The 15,179-nt window shown below is 44.6% G+C and overlaps 2 protein-coding genes across 2 annotated transcripts in view; one reads left to right on the plus strand and one right to left on the minus strand.

Moving 5' to 3' along the window:
• The window catches only part of METTL5 (methyltransferase 5, N6-adenosine), an 18,837-nt gene extending 16,045 nt beyond the window's left edge, over positions 1-2,792 (plus strand). The window contains exon 7 of the mRNA XM_077272748.1: positions 2,302-2,792. Coding sequence (XP_077128863.1) covers positions 2,302-2,343 — 42 coding nt within the window. The 3' untranslated portion in view covers positions 2,344-2,792. The remainder of the gene's footprint in view (positions 1-2,301) is intronic.
• SSB (small RNA binding exonuclease protection factor La) lies at positions 2,121-12,723 on the minus strand. The gene is made up of 12 exons (XM_077272747.1): positions 12,526-12,723; positions 11,099-11,172; positions 10,497-10,600; positions 10,226-10,400; positions 9,818-9,925; positions 8,910-9,010; positions 7,282-7,353; positions 4,906-4,948; positions 4,539-4,679; positions 4,140-4,326; positions 2,776-2,889; positions 2,121-2,554 (listed from the first exon to the last, which is right to left on the minus strand). The coding sequence occupies exons 2-12, from the start codon at positions 11,162-11,164 to the stop codon at positions 2,439-2,441; spliced, it is 1,227 nt and encodes a 408-aa protein (XP_077128862.1). The 5' UTR covers positions 11,165-11,172; positions 12,526-12,723; the 3' UTR covers positions 2,121-2,438.
• Between the last annotated feature and the right edge of the window lie 2,456 nt (positions 12,724-15,179).

Here is a 15,179-nt window from a genome sequence, read left to right on the forward strand (position 1 = left end):
CCTCTCCCAAAGCGGTTGAAGAAAATAAAAGCAGGTGATGTGCTGATGATCCTAAAAGTACCAGATTGGCCCAGGAAGGCCTGGTAAGCAGAGGTAGTTAATTTACCCACAGATGCCCCTTGAATGCTCTCGGACAGACCCGATCTGCTTTCTCAGGGTCCCACCTCCCACCAGAATTCTCACTTGAATTGACAGCATGGCTGTTGAAACCATGGTTCTAAGAGAGTCTGGGTTCTCAGGGTGAGGGATTTAGAGGAGGATCTGGGCTCGGAAGCAGGCATAGTCGAGTCTTATTGGACTCCGTTGCTGTGAGACTAATCCCACGGTGTCTATAGTTTTTCCTCTCTTCCATCAGGCAGGACTTCACACAGGTTTAGCTCTCAGCTCGCTGAAGGGCCAAGTTTCTGCTTTATAGACTCTTTTCCAAAAGAATTTAGCTTCACTCTTGGGTCAGAACTTTTCTTCAGTGAGCGAGTCATGCAGTTTCTCCATATCTATGACAAGTAGATCCCTGGGACCTAAACCTGGTTCTGAAGGCTCTCAGGAGTTCCCCTTTTGAACCGCTTAGAAGTCTATCTTTTCTATCCTGGAAGGTGGTTTTTCCAATGGCCATCACTTCCAGCAGGTGGGTTTCAATGCAGGCAGCTTTCACGTCACTCACCCCTCCTTATTCTATAGCCGGAACCTTTTCTCCCAAGGTAGTCTGTCCTCCCCACTTTTTGTCCATCTCCGGCTCACCCTCTGGAGCGCCCCCTTCCAGAGGACAGATTCTTTTATCCCTGAAGATACTCGTAGACCTTCCAGCATCCAAGGCTACAATTGCACGCTGGAGCCGGGGAACAATCTAGGAAGCGTAAAGAATTAAAGGTACCTTCACACTAAACGATTTACCAACGATCACGACCAGCGATACGACCTGGCCGTGATCGTTGGTAAGTCGTTGTGTGGTCGCTGGAGAGCTGTCACACAGACAGCTCTCCAGCGACCAACGATGCCGAGGTCCCTGGGTAACCAGGGTAAACATCGGGTTACTAAGCGCAGGGCCGCGCTTAGTAACCCGATGTTTACCCTGGTTACCATTGTAAATGTAAAAAAAAAAAAAAAAAAACTACATACTTACATTCCGGTGTCCGTCAGGTCCCTCGCCGTCTGCTTCCCGCACTGACTGTCAGTGCCGGCCGTAAAGCACAGCACAGCGGTGACGTCACCGCTGTGCTCTGCTTTTACTTTACGGCCGGCACTCAGTCAGTGCGGGAAGCGGACGGCGGGGGACGTGTGACAGACACCGGAATGTGAGTATGTACTGTTGTTTTTTACTTTTACAATGGTAACCAGGGTAAATATCGGGTTACTAAGCGCGGCCCTGCGCTTAGTAACCCGATATTTACCCTGGTTACCATTGGAAAACATCGCTGGCATCGTTGTTTTTGCTGTCAAACAACGATACATGCCGATCTGACGACCAAATAAAGTTCTGAACTTTCAGCAACGACCAGCGATATCACAGCAGGATCCAGATTGCTGCTGCGTGTCAAACACAACGAGATTGCTATCCAGGACGCTGCAACGTCACGGATCGCTATCGTTGCAAAGTCGCTTAGTGTGAAGGTACCTTAAGACCAGAGCACCCTCTCCCTGAGTGTAAGGCCCACCCTACCAGAGCGGTGGGTTCCTCCTGGGCAGTTCGCCATCAGGCATCTGCCCTACAGCTTTCCAAAGCGGCGACCTAGCGAACATGTGAATGGAAGATTAAGTTCTACAAGGTTCATATCTACACCTCAGCAGGAGAATCTTACAATGGGCAGTGGCTAGTTCTAAAACTCGAATGGAGTTTGTGCCGTTTCTTCCCCCCCTGCATACATCCCATGGTTTCTGGTGTCCCCTTATTAAGCAAAGTTGTGAGATATGCCCTCCTCTGACCCCGCTGAATATTAAGTTGAGAACTTCCATGGGGTCCCACGATTTCTATGTACACCCCTGCATGGGTAGAGTCATAGTATTTACGGTATGTATAAAGCAGCCATATGCTGGCTCCTGAATTTTAGACATATACTAAATCTGATATGAAGCAAAGATGTTTACAGACATGTGCGAATAGGTTCAAGAAAAACTACAACCCACTTAGTAATTCGTTTTTATTGATAGATCGATGTTTATAGTATAACTGTCCTCAATACACAAAACCTGGAAGAAATTCTTGATTAGGAGTTTAAAAAAACAAACAAACAAACAGAACATAAATATAAAACCTGTTTTCAAGTGCCGTTCATTGTAACAAAAGAAAAAAACATTTTCTTGCAGGTTGACATCGAAGTGGACTTCATCAGATTCTCGTTTCACTGACACGTTATCTGAAGACTTAAAATGGACAGTTTGTATTTTTAGTTTTCTAAAAAAAAAAAAAAAATTCCAAATAGAAGAATCTAAAACTCTGCAGCTTATTGGTCTTCAGTTTTCTGCTGCTTCGGTTCGGGTTCATCTGTGGTCTTGTCTTCCAGCTGTCTTTTCTTTGTACTTTCTGGCGATTCGGTTCCATTTTTAGCATCGGCGGACTCTGAAATGTGTCAAGTGAAGTTAGAATTAAGAAAAGAACATCGAAAAAGACATTCACAAGGACACTGAACACTGCTTGGGTTTGTAATTTCAGCAGTGCACAATAGCGGCTGTTTGTAAAACGCCAATGAACACCTGGTCCATGGAAAAGAACAGCCAGGAAGCCACGGACATGAACTAATCATGTATATAATGTCTACATGTTATATAAAATTAAAGTACCTTCCATATCTTCTTCATCACTGCTGTCAAATTTCTTCTTTTTCCCCTGGAACTGTATCTTCTTTCTGGATGAATCATTGTTTCTTCCACCCCTTCCCTTACCTTTCTTCCCACCTGTAAGTATATAAACAGTCACAGATCTGCTACATGCAGAAACATTAGGAGACCACTGGCACAGTTTTCAGCAAGAAAGTCCTCATACCCTGGATGTTTATACAAAGCATAAGGTTGTTAATCTCACAAATATTTTCTACCCAGCAACTCCATATGGGCCATGCAGCAGTCAGATTTGATTACGGTCTTGTGCACCCCAGCATTATGAACCCATATCCCTGTACAACAAAGCCACGGGCGCTAGACATGCAGTTATATGGTGCCCTGTACAGAACAGACCAGCATGTAACTCGGACAAGGTCTCGTAATTCCCATTGAAGTCTAGGGGTGCTTTCACATTGCGTTCTTTGTCCCCGTTGGAGCACATGTCTGAAATCACTTGCAAAATAGGATCCAGACGCATGCGCCGACAGGGCCCTAGATTGCAATGTCAGAATGAATGCGCGCTCTGACATGCACCATTTTCGGGAGTATACATCTACAGGAGGTAGCTAGTCAGACCCAGTTTACTGCATCTGGGTGAGAGCGATATGCTTATATGGTTAATTGAAATTCAAAAATTTATCCAGGATTTGTTTTTTTCTCACTATGGGCTTAAATACTAAAACAGGCAGTTAGTTGCCAACTATGTGCCTGTTGTACCTGCCACTGACAGCTCCTGCTGGCAGCTGTTCAACATCAGAGCTTCCTCTTCTTGGCAGCCCTGTCAATGCCATGCTGATTGACAGCTGGCTCCCCGCAGCTGCACCGGAGCATGCTCAGATAACGCCTTACCAGAGCACGTGCGCTCATCACAACTAAGCATCTGTCACGCTCCTGTCAGGAGAGCCAAAGGCCAGTCCAAGCATTGCGTTGTGATCCTCTCTCCTTAAAGTGTAACTTCAGTTTCAGGAGAACTTTTAGCAGCAGCCCGTTTGCCTCTAGCTCCCCTGCTCCATAGAATCTTATAAGCACTAACGGTTATCTCTTTCAGTAATGAGGAATTCTGTATTCACCGAAAACAGATTTTACAAGTAAACCATGAAAGAGGCAGATTTGATAAATGTTCCAAAACTGCCTATTTTCACGTGTACTATTGATTTATTGAATGAAGCAATCCTATATGTGAAACGGTTATCATCTGACCTGCCACACCTCTGCTCTCCCCTTTGTACACCAGCTATTCCAGGGGCAGAGCAGGAGCCAATGAGAAAAAGCAGCAGCAAAAAAAAAAAATTATATATAAGCATCCCCTGTAAACATGGACTTACCTTTTCCTTTCCATTTATTATAAGATTCTTGTTGATTTTCCATGATTTTCTTTAATGCCGCCTTCTCCACATCACCTTCGAGATGTTCCCAGGTCACATCCTTCTTTTTCAGCTGTAAATTGCCATCATTCGCAGCTTTGGCCTTCTCCAATGCCTCTTTTGCATTGCTTTTAAATAATATGATTCCCTTTTGGGGGGTGGAGGGGGAATATATATTGAAAAAACATACATACACATGTACTGTATAAATGTGTATATTATCTTATTTCTATACCAATCTACATATATACACACACCCCTCTCTCACTCCAATGTACAAGACCTTAGCCATTAGGTGCTGCAGCAGATATGCAGTAAATTGAACAATCTCATCTACTTAATATGGACGTGATCATTTACCTCCTTTGCTCCTCTGCTAAAATCAATCCATTTTATTTCCCCGTGCGTCTGGAATAAAGCGTGAATATCTTCTCTGGAAGTCATGTTGTCCAGTTCACCTGAGAATTTTAGGAGGCAGCCGATCTGTTCGTCTAAGGATTTCTGTAAAATATGAAGAATGTTAAATGTGCATTAAAGGGTAAGGGAATGTTCACATTGAGTTATTCACATGATTTTTGCCACAGACTCTGCAACAAAATACACATAAGAAAAACCACTTTAGATTGGATTGCAAAAAGCTTCCTGTTCATATGGATGAGACTGAAACAGCATTTAGGACATTTGCTTTTGTATTTAAAAATAAATAAAAATCAAAGGATGTGCATACCATTTCAGCTTCCTCTGCTTGCTTCTGAGCATCGGCTTTCTCTCTGGAAAAAACATAAGTTATTTGCATCCTTTTTCCAACAAATAAATGGTTTAAGATCTATTTATATACAATTCTACACTTTGTTTCCTCATTCCTTGGTAAATTGTCTCTTGTAGTTTACAATATGAAGCAGTATTCTACAGCATGTACATATGTATTGTGAATTGCATTACTGCTCTAGATAAGGGAAAGAAAAAAAAAAATATGGAGATGCTTATCACATATTTTGGCCAATTCATGTGTACCCAGCAGCCAACGAGAAGGCGATCTCCGGTGGCTGGGAACCCATCTAATGTGAATCCTCTCCTAGGCTGAAGCCTACAATTATGGGTAGGTACCATCCTGCTGCAATTAAAACCGCCACAAGCTGATGGGGAGAGAGCTCGGTCAGAGCATGGGCATGCATGAATTGTGTGCCAAGTATCTTATTTGCCCCTTTCTTTAAGCAGAAGATTGATGCGATCAGAGAAAGCTTTGGCCGGCAGCCCCCAATGCCCCTCAACCCTGTGGCTCCAAAACCAGCTTCACCATGACAGAAGATGTGATCTTGACAGGAGCGTGGAGAGCTCATCTCACCACTTGCACGCTTGACCACTCCCGACCCACCTCATCCCTAACCTCGCCAGTCTTCATCCCAACCCTAACACACCTTCAACCTCTCACTCACAACCGGTGTCTTCCCCTCATCCTTCAAGCATGCCTCAATCACACCCATCCTCAAAAAGCCCTCCCTCGGACCCATCCTCTGTCTAGCTATCGCCGATATCTTTTCTCCCTTATGCCTCAACATTACAGGAACAGCATGTCCATCTTGAACTGTCCTCCCATCTCTTTTCTTGCTCCCTCTTTGACCGGTTACAATCTGGCTTCTGTCCCCATCACTCAACTGAAACTGCCCTAACTGAAGTCACCAATGACCTACTAACCGCCAAGAGCAAGCAACACTGTCCTTCTCCTGGACCTGTCTTCTGCCTTCGACACTCTGGACCACTCCCTTCTGCTACAGATCCTCTCATCTCTTGGCATCACAGACTTGGGCCTATCCTGAATCTTGTCATATCTGACAGACCGGACATTCAGTGTCTTCCTCCCCCACACCACCTCCTCATCTTGCCCCCTGTCTGTCAGTGTTCCCCAAGGCTTAGTTCTAGGACCCCTACTCTTCTCCATCTACACCTTCAGCCTGGGACAACTCAATCCCACGGTTTACAATATCATCTCTACACTGATGGCACGCAGATCTACCTTTCTGGACATGACCTCCTTACTCACCAAAATCTCACATTGTCTGTCTGCTATTTCATCCTTTTCTGCTAGTTTTCTAAAACTGAACATGGACAAAACAGAATTCATCTTTCCCCCCCATCTCACTCTACCCCTCCACCTGACCTATCCATCAATGGCTGCTCACTTTCCCCGGTCCTGCACAATCGATGTCTCAGGGTGATCCTTGACTCTACCCTCTCTTTCAAGCCACATATCCAAGCCCTTGCCTCCTCTTGCCGATTCCAACTCAAAAACATTTCCCAGATCCGTGCATTCCTTGACCATGAAACCACAAAAACACTAGTGCACGCCCTTATCTCCCACTTAGATTACTACAACCTCCTCCTCTCCGGCCTCCCCTCTAGCACCCGTCCAATCCATCCTACACTCTGCTGCCCAACTAATCTACCCCTCTCCCCTATACCAAGCCCTTCACTGGCTTCCTATTGCCCAGAGGCTCCAGTTCAAAACCCTATGACGTACAAAGCAATCCACAACCTGTCTCCTCCATACATCTGTAACATGGTCTCCCGGTACTTACCCACACGCAACATTTGATCCTCTCAAGATCTCCCCTCCCCTAATCTCTTCTTCCCACAACCGCATACAAGACTTCTTCCGTGCTTCCCCCATACTTGGCTCTCTCTACCCTAACACATCAGACTCATGTACTGTGGAAACCTTCAAAAAGAACCTGAAGACTCGCCTCTTCCGACAACCCTACAGCGATCCTCAACCTACTGAACCGCCGCATTACCAGCTCTACCCTCTCCTAGTGTATCCTCACCCATCCTCTGTAGACTGAGCCCTCATGGGCAGGGTCTGCTCATGTTTATTTTATTTGTCTATATTTGCCCCCCTTTCACATGTAAAGTGACATGGAATAAATGGCGCTATAAAAATGTATTAGAGCAGTAATGCAATTCAGATTTCATATATTTCATGTTTACAATGTAAGCTTGCCGTTTAGGATTTACTCATTTCCCAGTAATACAAGCATCATTTCCAATCTCAACATTTTCAGGACACCAAGGCAAAAATAAAAGAAGAATCCTGACATTTACTCACTGTTTGGATTTTGCTTTGGCTTCAGAATGCTTGTGCTTTCTCTCTTCATTCTTCTTGGCTATATATTCATCCCTGTGGAAAGAGAACATTTCATTGTTATATGAAAGAAAATAAAAAAAAATAATAAGAATTGCTGACCAAGTTCTGCATTTTTCACTCCCTGGTAAAACTATTAATTCCCCTAAAGTGCTGATGGACTATTAATCTATTTCCCAAGCAGAAGCAAAGAATTTTAGTCTGAGATTGAACCTAAATGCCTGTTTAAGGTGAGGTCTTCAAAATAGTCCAGTATTCAGAGGCAAGAATCTATTATTGGGGAGACCTGCTGAATGACTACATGTGCATGTGGTTAATAACCAGACATGCATGAAACCTCTTTAAAAATGGTGACCCAAGACTCTAAAGCAAACTAGTCATCAGGTTTGACAGATCAGATTAGATTAGAACACCACCTTTCAGGCATGCTATACAGCATTCTATAATGGTGTATCTCTGCCCCCAACCCGACTTGCAAGTTAAGAAAAAGTTTTTTTGTTTTTTTTTTATTATACTCACCTGCAGGGCAGTCCAGTTGGTGTCACTGATCTTGGTCTGGTGCCTTCTTAAGTTTGCTGTCCTCCTTGTTGCTTCATGTAGATGACATCTCCTACGTCATCCAGTCTCCCTGGCATCACGCTCCTTCGCCGGCGCACTTCTCTGCCCTGACTAGAGCAGAGCAAAGTGTGCAGGCGCCGGGAAAGGTCAGCGAGCCCCGATACCAGAGCACTGCAGTACTTTATGCTGCCCTCCCTCAGGTCAGAAGTACGACTGCGCAGGAGCGTGATGCCGGGGGGGGGGGGATCCGGGGAGACTCGATGTAGGACGCGCCATCTACACGAAGCAAGTAGGAGGATGGCATCGCAAGAAGGGGGTGCCAGACAAAGACCAGCGACACCCATCGGACTGGACCGCCCCGCAGGCGGGTATAATAAAAGCTCTTTTTCTTCGCTTACAGGTCGGGTTGGGGCAGATATATAGCATTATAGAATGATTGCATCAGCCATGAAAAGCTGTGACCGTATGTCATACCGGCCTAAGCTGCTGACGGCTTCCCTTTAAGTGAAAGTCAATTTTCAGCAAGATCTTTTTAACTATGGCGATGATGGTGTCCAGGCTCTCCCACTGGGACAGAAGCCTGGGGACTACAGTATCAGAACACCATTTAAAAGACAATCTACCCCTAATGAAGTATTTTGCTGTAGTCTGCAGAGCCCCAATGGTGTGCACTGTACACAATTAAGAGTTCGGCTCACTTGGCAGTTTCCAATGGTTCATGTGTTGAATACTTATTGTCACGTGCCGACTGAGTCGCAGCCAATTTCTATTGAATGAAGCAGCAGAGACTCCGGGTCTAGTGCAAATTGCAGAGTTGTGATGTGATGACCACCAGGTTCAGCAAACTGTAGCACTTGCTGAGGAGTTCACCAGGGATGAACAACCCCTTGAAATATACCCAACATTTTGCAAGGTTGAAGTCCTGAATCAGTTTATGCGTACTCCTTAGGGTTTTCCACAGACACCTCATCCTGAATGTGTGCGCCATCAATAGTTTAAATCTTTCCTCTACAGGAAGTTTAACAAACACTTACTTTGACAGTATGATCATGTCAGAATCTTTGAACTTGAGATCTCTGTTTTCCAAGAACTTTTTTGAAGCTTCTTCAGTCTCAAATACAATAAATATGGAACCCTGTGGATAAAGAAAAGACTAGAGCCTCGATTCGTCTGTCATTTCTTCCATTCTCAGGAGTCATTTGCAATAAATAATATTATAGCGGCTTTAGGATTTGCGCTTTATCCTCTATACGTTTTGCATCAATTTTTAAAGTTGTCCATTTTTTTAACTATTTTTATTGGTTGATTTTTATTTCACAAATTATTAATTTAACTTTTGTTTTAAAGAGAAAAATAAACAAGTAAACAGATTAAGATTTTAATGACAAGTTTAACCCAAATACATGTTAAATTAGCAGAATCTAATGCATAGGATATTCAGAAATTTTAAATTATAAAACACATTGAAAAGAAGGGAAAACATACAAGATGGAGGGAATGTAAATATTGGAAGGAAGTATGGTAATGAGGAGCTGAATGAATGGGTCAAAAGAGATGACTCAAACATTCAGGGGTATCCAGAATGAATACCAAGGTGACGAGAATAAATTAACCCTTAACACAATTTTCATTTAAACCAGATGTAATATTCATAATTTCGAACGTCTTTGAGTCTTGTGCTTAAATAAGAGTAGAGCCGGAAGAGAGGTCTGCTTCAATGGGAGGCTATCAATGCGACTTTTACCAAATGTAAAAATCCCCCCTCCGGTCCATGCCTAAATTAAGGTTACTGGAGCAGTTTCAATCTTGGTGTATTTTTAGGCAAATGTGCGAAAAAAAAGTTATGGCAACAAAAACACTAAGGAGCATTTAAAAAAAAAAAAATTAAAAAAAAAAAGTGAAACCTTGTCTGCACCAGAATAAAACACTCTGTGGCTCTTACCTTAAATGTCTTCTGGAGCGTCCGTCTCATTTGAATGTTCTCAATGAGAGCTTTGCCTTCAAGCCATTCCTTTATCTCATCCAGGGTTGTATCAGGCTGAAAGCCTTTCTGCAGAGAAGAAAGTTTATTAGCTATCCAGCGTACAAAAAAATACACACACACACACACACACTTCGTCCTCCACCAGCTACAACAGCCATGTGGACCAGTGCACCCAGGCCACATTCCCATCTGTACCAAACTAAAAAGTACAGAACCTGGCAGGAGACTGCATGACCCCTTAATTATTGCATATAACTAGTGGCTTGATAAGTCAGCCATGTACATTGGATTGATTCACATTCTTATTCAGCCCCACTGACCATAGGCCTGTGAAGAGCCAATGACGTACACTACCACGCTACGTACAATGTAGACAGATCTGGTCTTTATGGCGTTCTTGTACTCCTCTGTGAATTCAGGTAAAGGCTTCTCAGACGACCGTCTAATCTTTGATTTCTCCTCATCGATCTCCAGTAGACCGCTCTTCGATTTTTTAAGTGCTTCTAGAATCTTGCCGAAATCTTTAGTCAATTTGTTCAACCTGTAAAATCAAAATATAAAATGAGAAAGAGGAAGCTATCAAAGTATATCGCAAACTGGATCATACATTACAACGCAGTCCGCTGTATGCTCGTACCTGTTAAACTTAATCATGGTCTGTAGGGGCACCCAGCCGTCATCGAGGGTGATCTGTTCCTTTAAGAACTTATCTCTTGGTAGATTATGGTCCCCAAAATAATACTTTAAAGACACAAGGACATGAATTAGAAGAACGCCATCCATTATAGGAACCAGTCAGACATCGTTCAATGGCAATGCTGTCCAATGGTGACTACCAGTAACTTTGGTAAGGCAACTATTGTTCCCTTAGCACCATAATAAGGCCTCAGGTGCCCACTAGAGTTGGCAAAAAGACCCAGTAATCTGACCAGTGAATGTAAGCCCCGAGAACCACCTTCTACCTCCTGGCACCCATGGCTATTCTCTTCCCTAGCACTGCGGCAGTATCATTGTTACGGGGTGACATGTGGGTAAGGAGACTATGGCTCCTGCTGCGCTACAGGATCCAAAGTGGCACCAACCTAAAGATCTGGGGAGTGCGTCGGCCTTCAGTATTGGCATCTTCACCGTTACTTATTATTTTGGAGCTCTAAGAAATTCATGAAAAAAATGCATGCTTTGTGCCCTAACTTCATGCTGCGCCACTGACCCCCTCCCAGAATTTGTATAAATGCTTACCTCAATTTGCTCACAGATCTTTGCATCCAAGTCTTGCACTTGCTCATTATTTCCATTTTCAGCCATTTCACAGCCTAAAGGAAAAAAAAAAAAAAAGGTACACATTCATGGGGTTCACTGTGCCATATACTCCACGTAATACAGATCTCAGTAGACCGGAGTCCTCAGCGATGCCAGGCAAACAAATGCAGGAGCGCCTTAGGGTCAATTAGAAGTGTGGGAAAGTAGGGAACAAACCATCAGTCCTGAATAACGAGGTTACTGCCATAGGGAAGAGCTGCAGTGTCTCATCCACAGACTCATAGTGATGTCAGGACAGTTGTTCTCAACGTTCCATCGTGCAGAATGAATGCCAGGAAAACTGCCAGCAGCCTCTTACCACAGGCAGCACGAAAACATGGCCGAGTCCCTCATTACAGAGAGCACGGGTTTGGAAAACAAGCCGGGAATTGCAAAAAAAAAAAAAAAAAAAAAGGCAATTCTTAAATCAGAGGAAAAAGTGGAGAATTAAGAAAAAAATAAATAAATTGTGGTGTTGTCGTCACAACAGCCCTTCTGAAGCCTGTCAATGCCAATATAACCACATTATTCGGGCAACTAAATAATCGCACATGTAAGTCTCATAGGATGAAAGAGATAATAATAATAATATTATTAGGATACACAGATCAGTGTGGAAAGTTTCACTTTTTTTTAGCCCTTAAAACTCCATATCCCTCCCCCACAAACTTTTTGCAGAACAGAATTTATTTTTAATATTTAGCATTGCTTCGTACATAACTGTCCAAACATGTAATATTCGATTTATATAAAAATAGTCATGATCAAAAAAGGGCCCGATACAAAACTTGACCAGGAAATTAAAAATATATATTTTTTACATGTATAGGTCGAGCGGAATTAAAACTCAAATCAAAAGGAGGTGCCCACATCGCCCTGTTAATGACCATACGTCTAATCTAATCCATTCTGCTACAACAGACTACAACTCCCAGCATGCCCCTTCATTCACAACCTGACAAGGCACGCTGGGAATTGTAGTTTGCAGGTAACAGTAGGTAACAGTAGGTTGCAGGTAACAGAGAAGCACCGCCTCGGTGAGCGACTCATCAGGCCTGGCAGGAACCACGTGTGAGTGAGGAGAGGGGAGGACGCGGTCTTGTGTACGCTACGTCTCCCGGATAGAACGATCAGGAACGGAGACCGCGGCAGATTAACCCCCTCACTCACCGCCAGGCTTGGCACAGTCAGCGCGATAACGCGCCGCCCGTGTGAGGGAGCAACACACACAGTAGTGCGCAACGCAGGCCTAATGCGTGGCTCCTACACGTGCTGGCCGGGCCTGGACGCTGCGGTCCCGCCGGGCTCCTGCCCAGTAGTCAGCCCCGTACGGTTGGAGCCTCCGGCCAGCAGCCGTCTGCCCTCACCTGAGCTCGCCGCGGTCCTCCGGTGTCCCAGTCACACGCCGCTCTCTGTTGCTCGCTGCCTCCTGATGACGCGCTGCTTTAAAGGCGGCTCAGTACCGCCCCCTCCCGGCATGCAGCAGCCTGTGCGCCCCCTCCCGGCATGCAGCAGCCTGTGCGCCCCCTCCCGGCATGCAGCAGCCTGTGCGCCCTCCTGTGTGCACCGGGAGTTTCCTGCCGTGCTGAGCGCTGAGGCCTGGCGCCTGTGTGTGTGCAGCAGCCGGTGCCGGAGAACGTGGAGGTCGCAGCTTCCCCCGGGCCCGGCTCCCTGCACTGCGTGCATCCGCCAGACTCGCACGGTCAGAAGGCGGCTCTGTAAGGCCCTGTGCACATGGACTTTAGTGCAGCAGTTTTTAGAGCAGAAACTCTCCAAAAACCATGCGTCTTTGGAGAATGTGTGCTCTAAAACCTCAATGTGAGCATGCACACAGTTTTTTTTAGCAGCTCGTTTCCAAAAATTCTAAAGAGCTTGTAAAATGCCTAAAAAAAAATCTTGGTGTGAACACAGCCTAAGGCCCATGTGCAGGCAAAGTGATTTCCAGGGTCAAACGCTGCCTTAGGAAACGCTCCTTCTTTGGGGAGTTTTTTTGAGTCAAGATTTTCCCTTTGCTGTTCAGGAGTTTTTTCAGCGTTTTCTTTCCCGCAGAGGTTTTCTAAAAACGCCTGGTGAGGGAAAAAAAAAGTGCAAGTCACATCTTTACAATCGATCCTGATAGAATGTGCTCCAAGTTAGTCGGCGTCCAATCAGAAGGCTGCAAATAACAATTCCGGGAAGAAAAAAAAAAAATCCCAAATCATTAACGCTTCAAATCCCGAGATGAAAAACTTCACAGAATCAGGGATTCATAGTCCCATAAACCAGGAGTGGACCCCATACGTGGCGCAGTAGATCTCCCCCCGATGTGGCGGCTTCTCGTCATTTACCGGATGTGAATAATGAACCGTAAATATTTCCCAGATCAAGATGCTCTCGACATGTGCAACATCAGGCAGGAGGAAAGGCAGCTCCGCAGAAAAATATATATATCTCCTCATATAATAATGGGAGGATCCAGCAATCTGTGAGTGGGATCAAATCTTCTGGAAGATAATAAGAGGACTTGGCAAAACCCACGCGTTTCACACACAGGGTCTTACCATGGTTCATCATCCTCTGGGCTAAGTCGTCTTCACTTGTGTTCCTGAAATATGGATGAAGATTTTATCCCACTTACAGAGTGCTGGATTGTTGTGAATTTGCTTTTTGCTCCCTCTAGTGGTTACTAGTTTTTTGACTCTGGTTTTTCTGTCATTCCTTTTATCCGCACCTGGGTCGTTAGTTAGGGGTGTTGCTATATAAGCTCCCTGGACCTTCAGTTCAATGCCTGGCAACGTAGTTATCAGAGCTAGTCTGCTGTGCTCTTGTCTACTGATCCTGGTTCCAGTTATATCAGCTAAGTCTGCCTTTTGCTTTTTGCTATTTGTTTTGGTTTTGTATTTTTGTCCAGCTTGTTCCAAATCTATATCCTGTCCTTTGCTGGAAGCTCTAAGGGGCTGGTGTTCTCCCCCCGGACCGTTAGACGGTTCGGGGGTTCTTGAATTTCCAGTGTGGATTTTGATAGGGTTTTTGTTGACCATATAAGTTACCTTTCTTTATTCTGCTATCAGTAAGCGGGCCTCTCTGTGCTAAACCTGATTCATTTCTGTGTTTGTCATTTCCTCTTACCTCACCGTCATTATTTGTGGGGGGCTTCTATCCAGCTTTGGGGTCCCCTTCTCTGGAGGCAAGAAAGGTCTTTGTTTTCCTCTACTAGGGGTAGCTAGATTCTCCGGCTGGCGCGTGTCATCTAGAATCAACGTAGGAATGATCCCCGGCTACTTCTAGTGTTGGCGTTAGGAGTAGATATATGGTCAACCCAGTTACCACTGCCCTATGAGCTGGATTTTTGTATTCTGCAGACTTCCACGTTCCTCTGAGACCCTCGCCATTGGGGTCATAACAGTTTGCCAGGCCAGTATTAAATGTTTAATGCATTGCAGAAGAGGGATTATAAGAAAGAAGATTCTGAGTTTTTTTTTTTTTTTTTTTTTTTTTCTTCTTACCCTTTACCTCAGAGTGGCTATGCTTGCTGCAGACATGAATGTCCAGACCTTGATTACAAGTGTGGACCAGCTGGCTACTCGTGTGCAGGGCATACAAGACTATGTTATCAGAAATCCTAGGTCAGAACCTAAAATACCGATTCCTGAACTGTTTTCCGGAGACAGGTTTAAGTTTAGGAATTTCGTGAATAATTGTAAATTGTTTTTGTCCCTGAGACCCTGTTCATCTGGAGATTCTGCTCAGCAAGTAAAAATTGTTATTTCGTTCTTACGGGGCGACCCTCAGGATTGGGCTTTTTCGCTGGCGCCAGGAGATCCGGCATTGGCTGATCTTGATGCGTTTTTTCTGGCGCTCGGTTTACTTTATGAGGAACCCAATCTTGAGATTCAGGCAGAAAAGGCCTTGCTGGCTATGTCTCAGGGGCAGGACGAGGCTGAAGTGTATTGCCAAAAATTTCGGAAATGGTCCGTGCTGACACATTGGAACGAGTGTGCACTGGCCGCTAATTTTAGAAATGGCCTTTCTGAAGCCATTA

This window comes from Ranitomeya variabilis, chromosome 7 (assembly GCF_051348905.1).
Source record: "Ranitomeya variabilis isolate aRanVar5 chromosome 7, aRanVar5.hap1, whole genome shotgun sequence".
Classification (NCBI taxonomy): Eukaryota; Metazoa; Chordata; class Amphibia; order Anura; family Dendrobatidae; genus Ranitomeya; species Ranitomeya variabilis.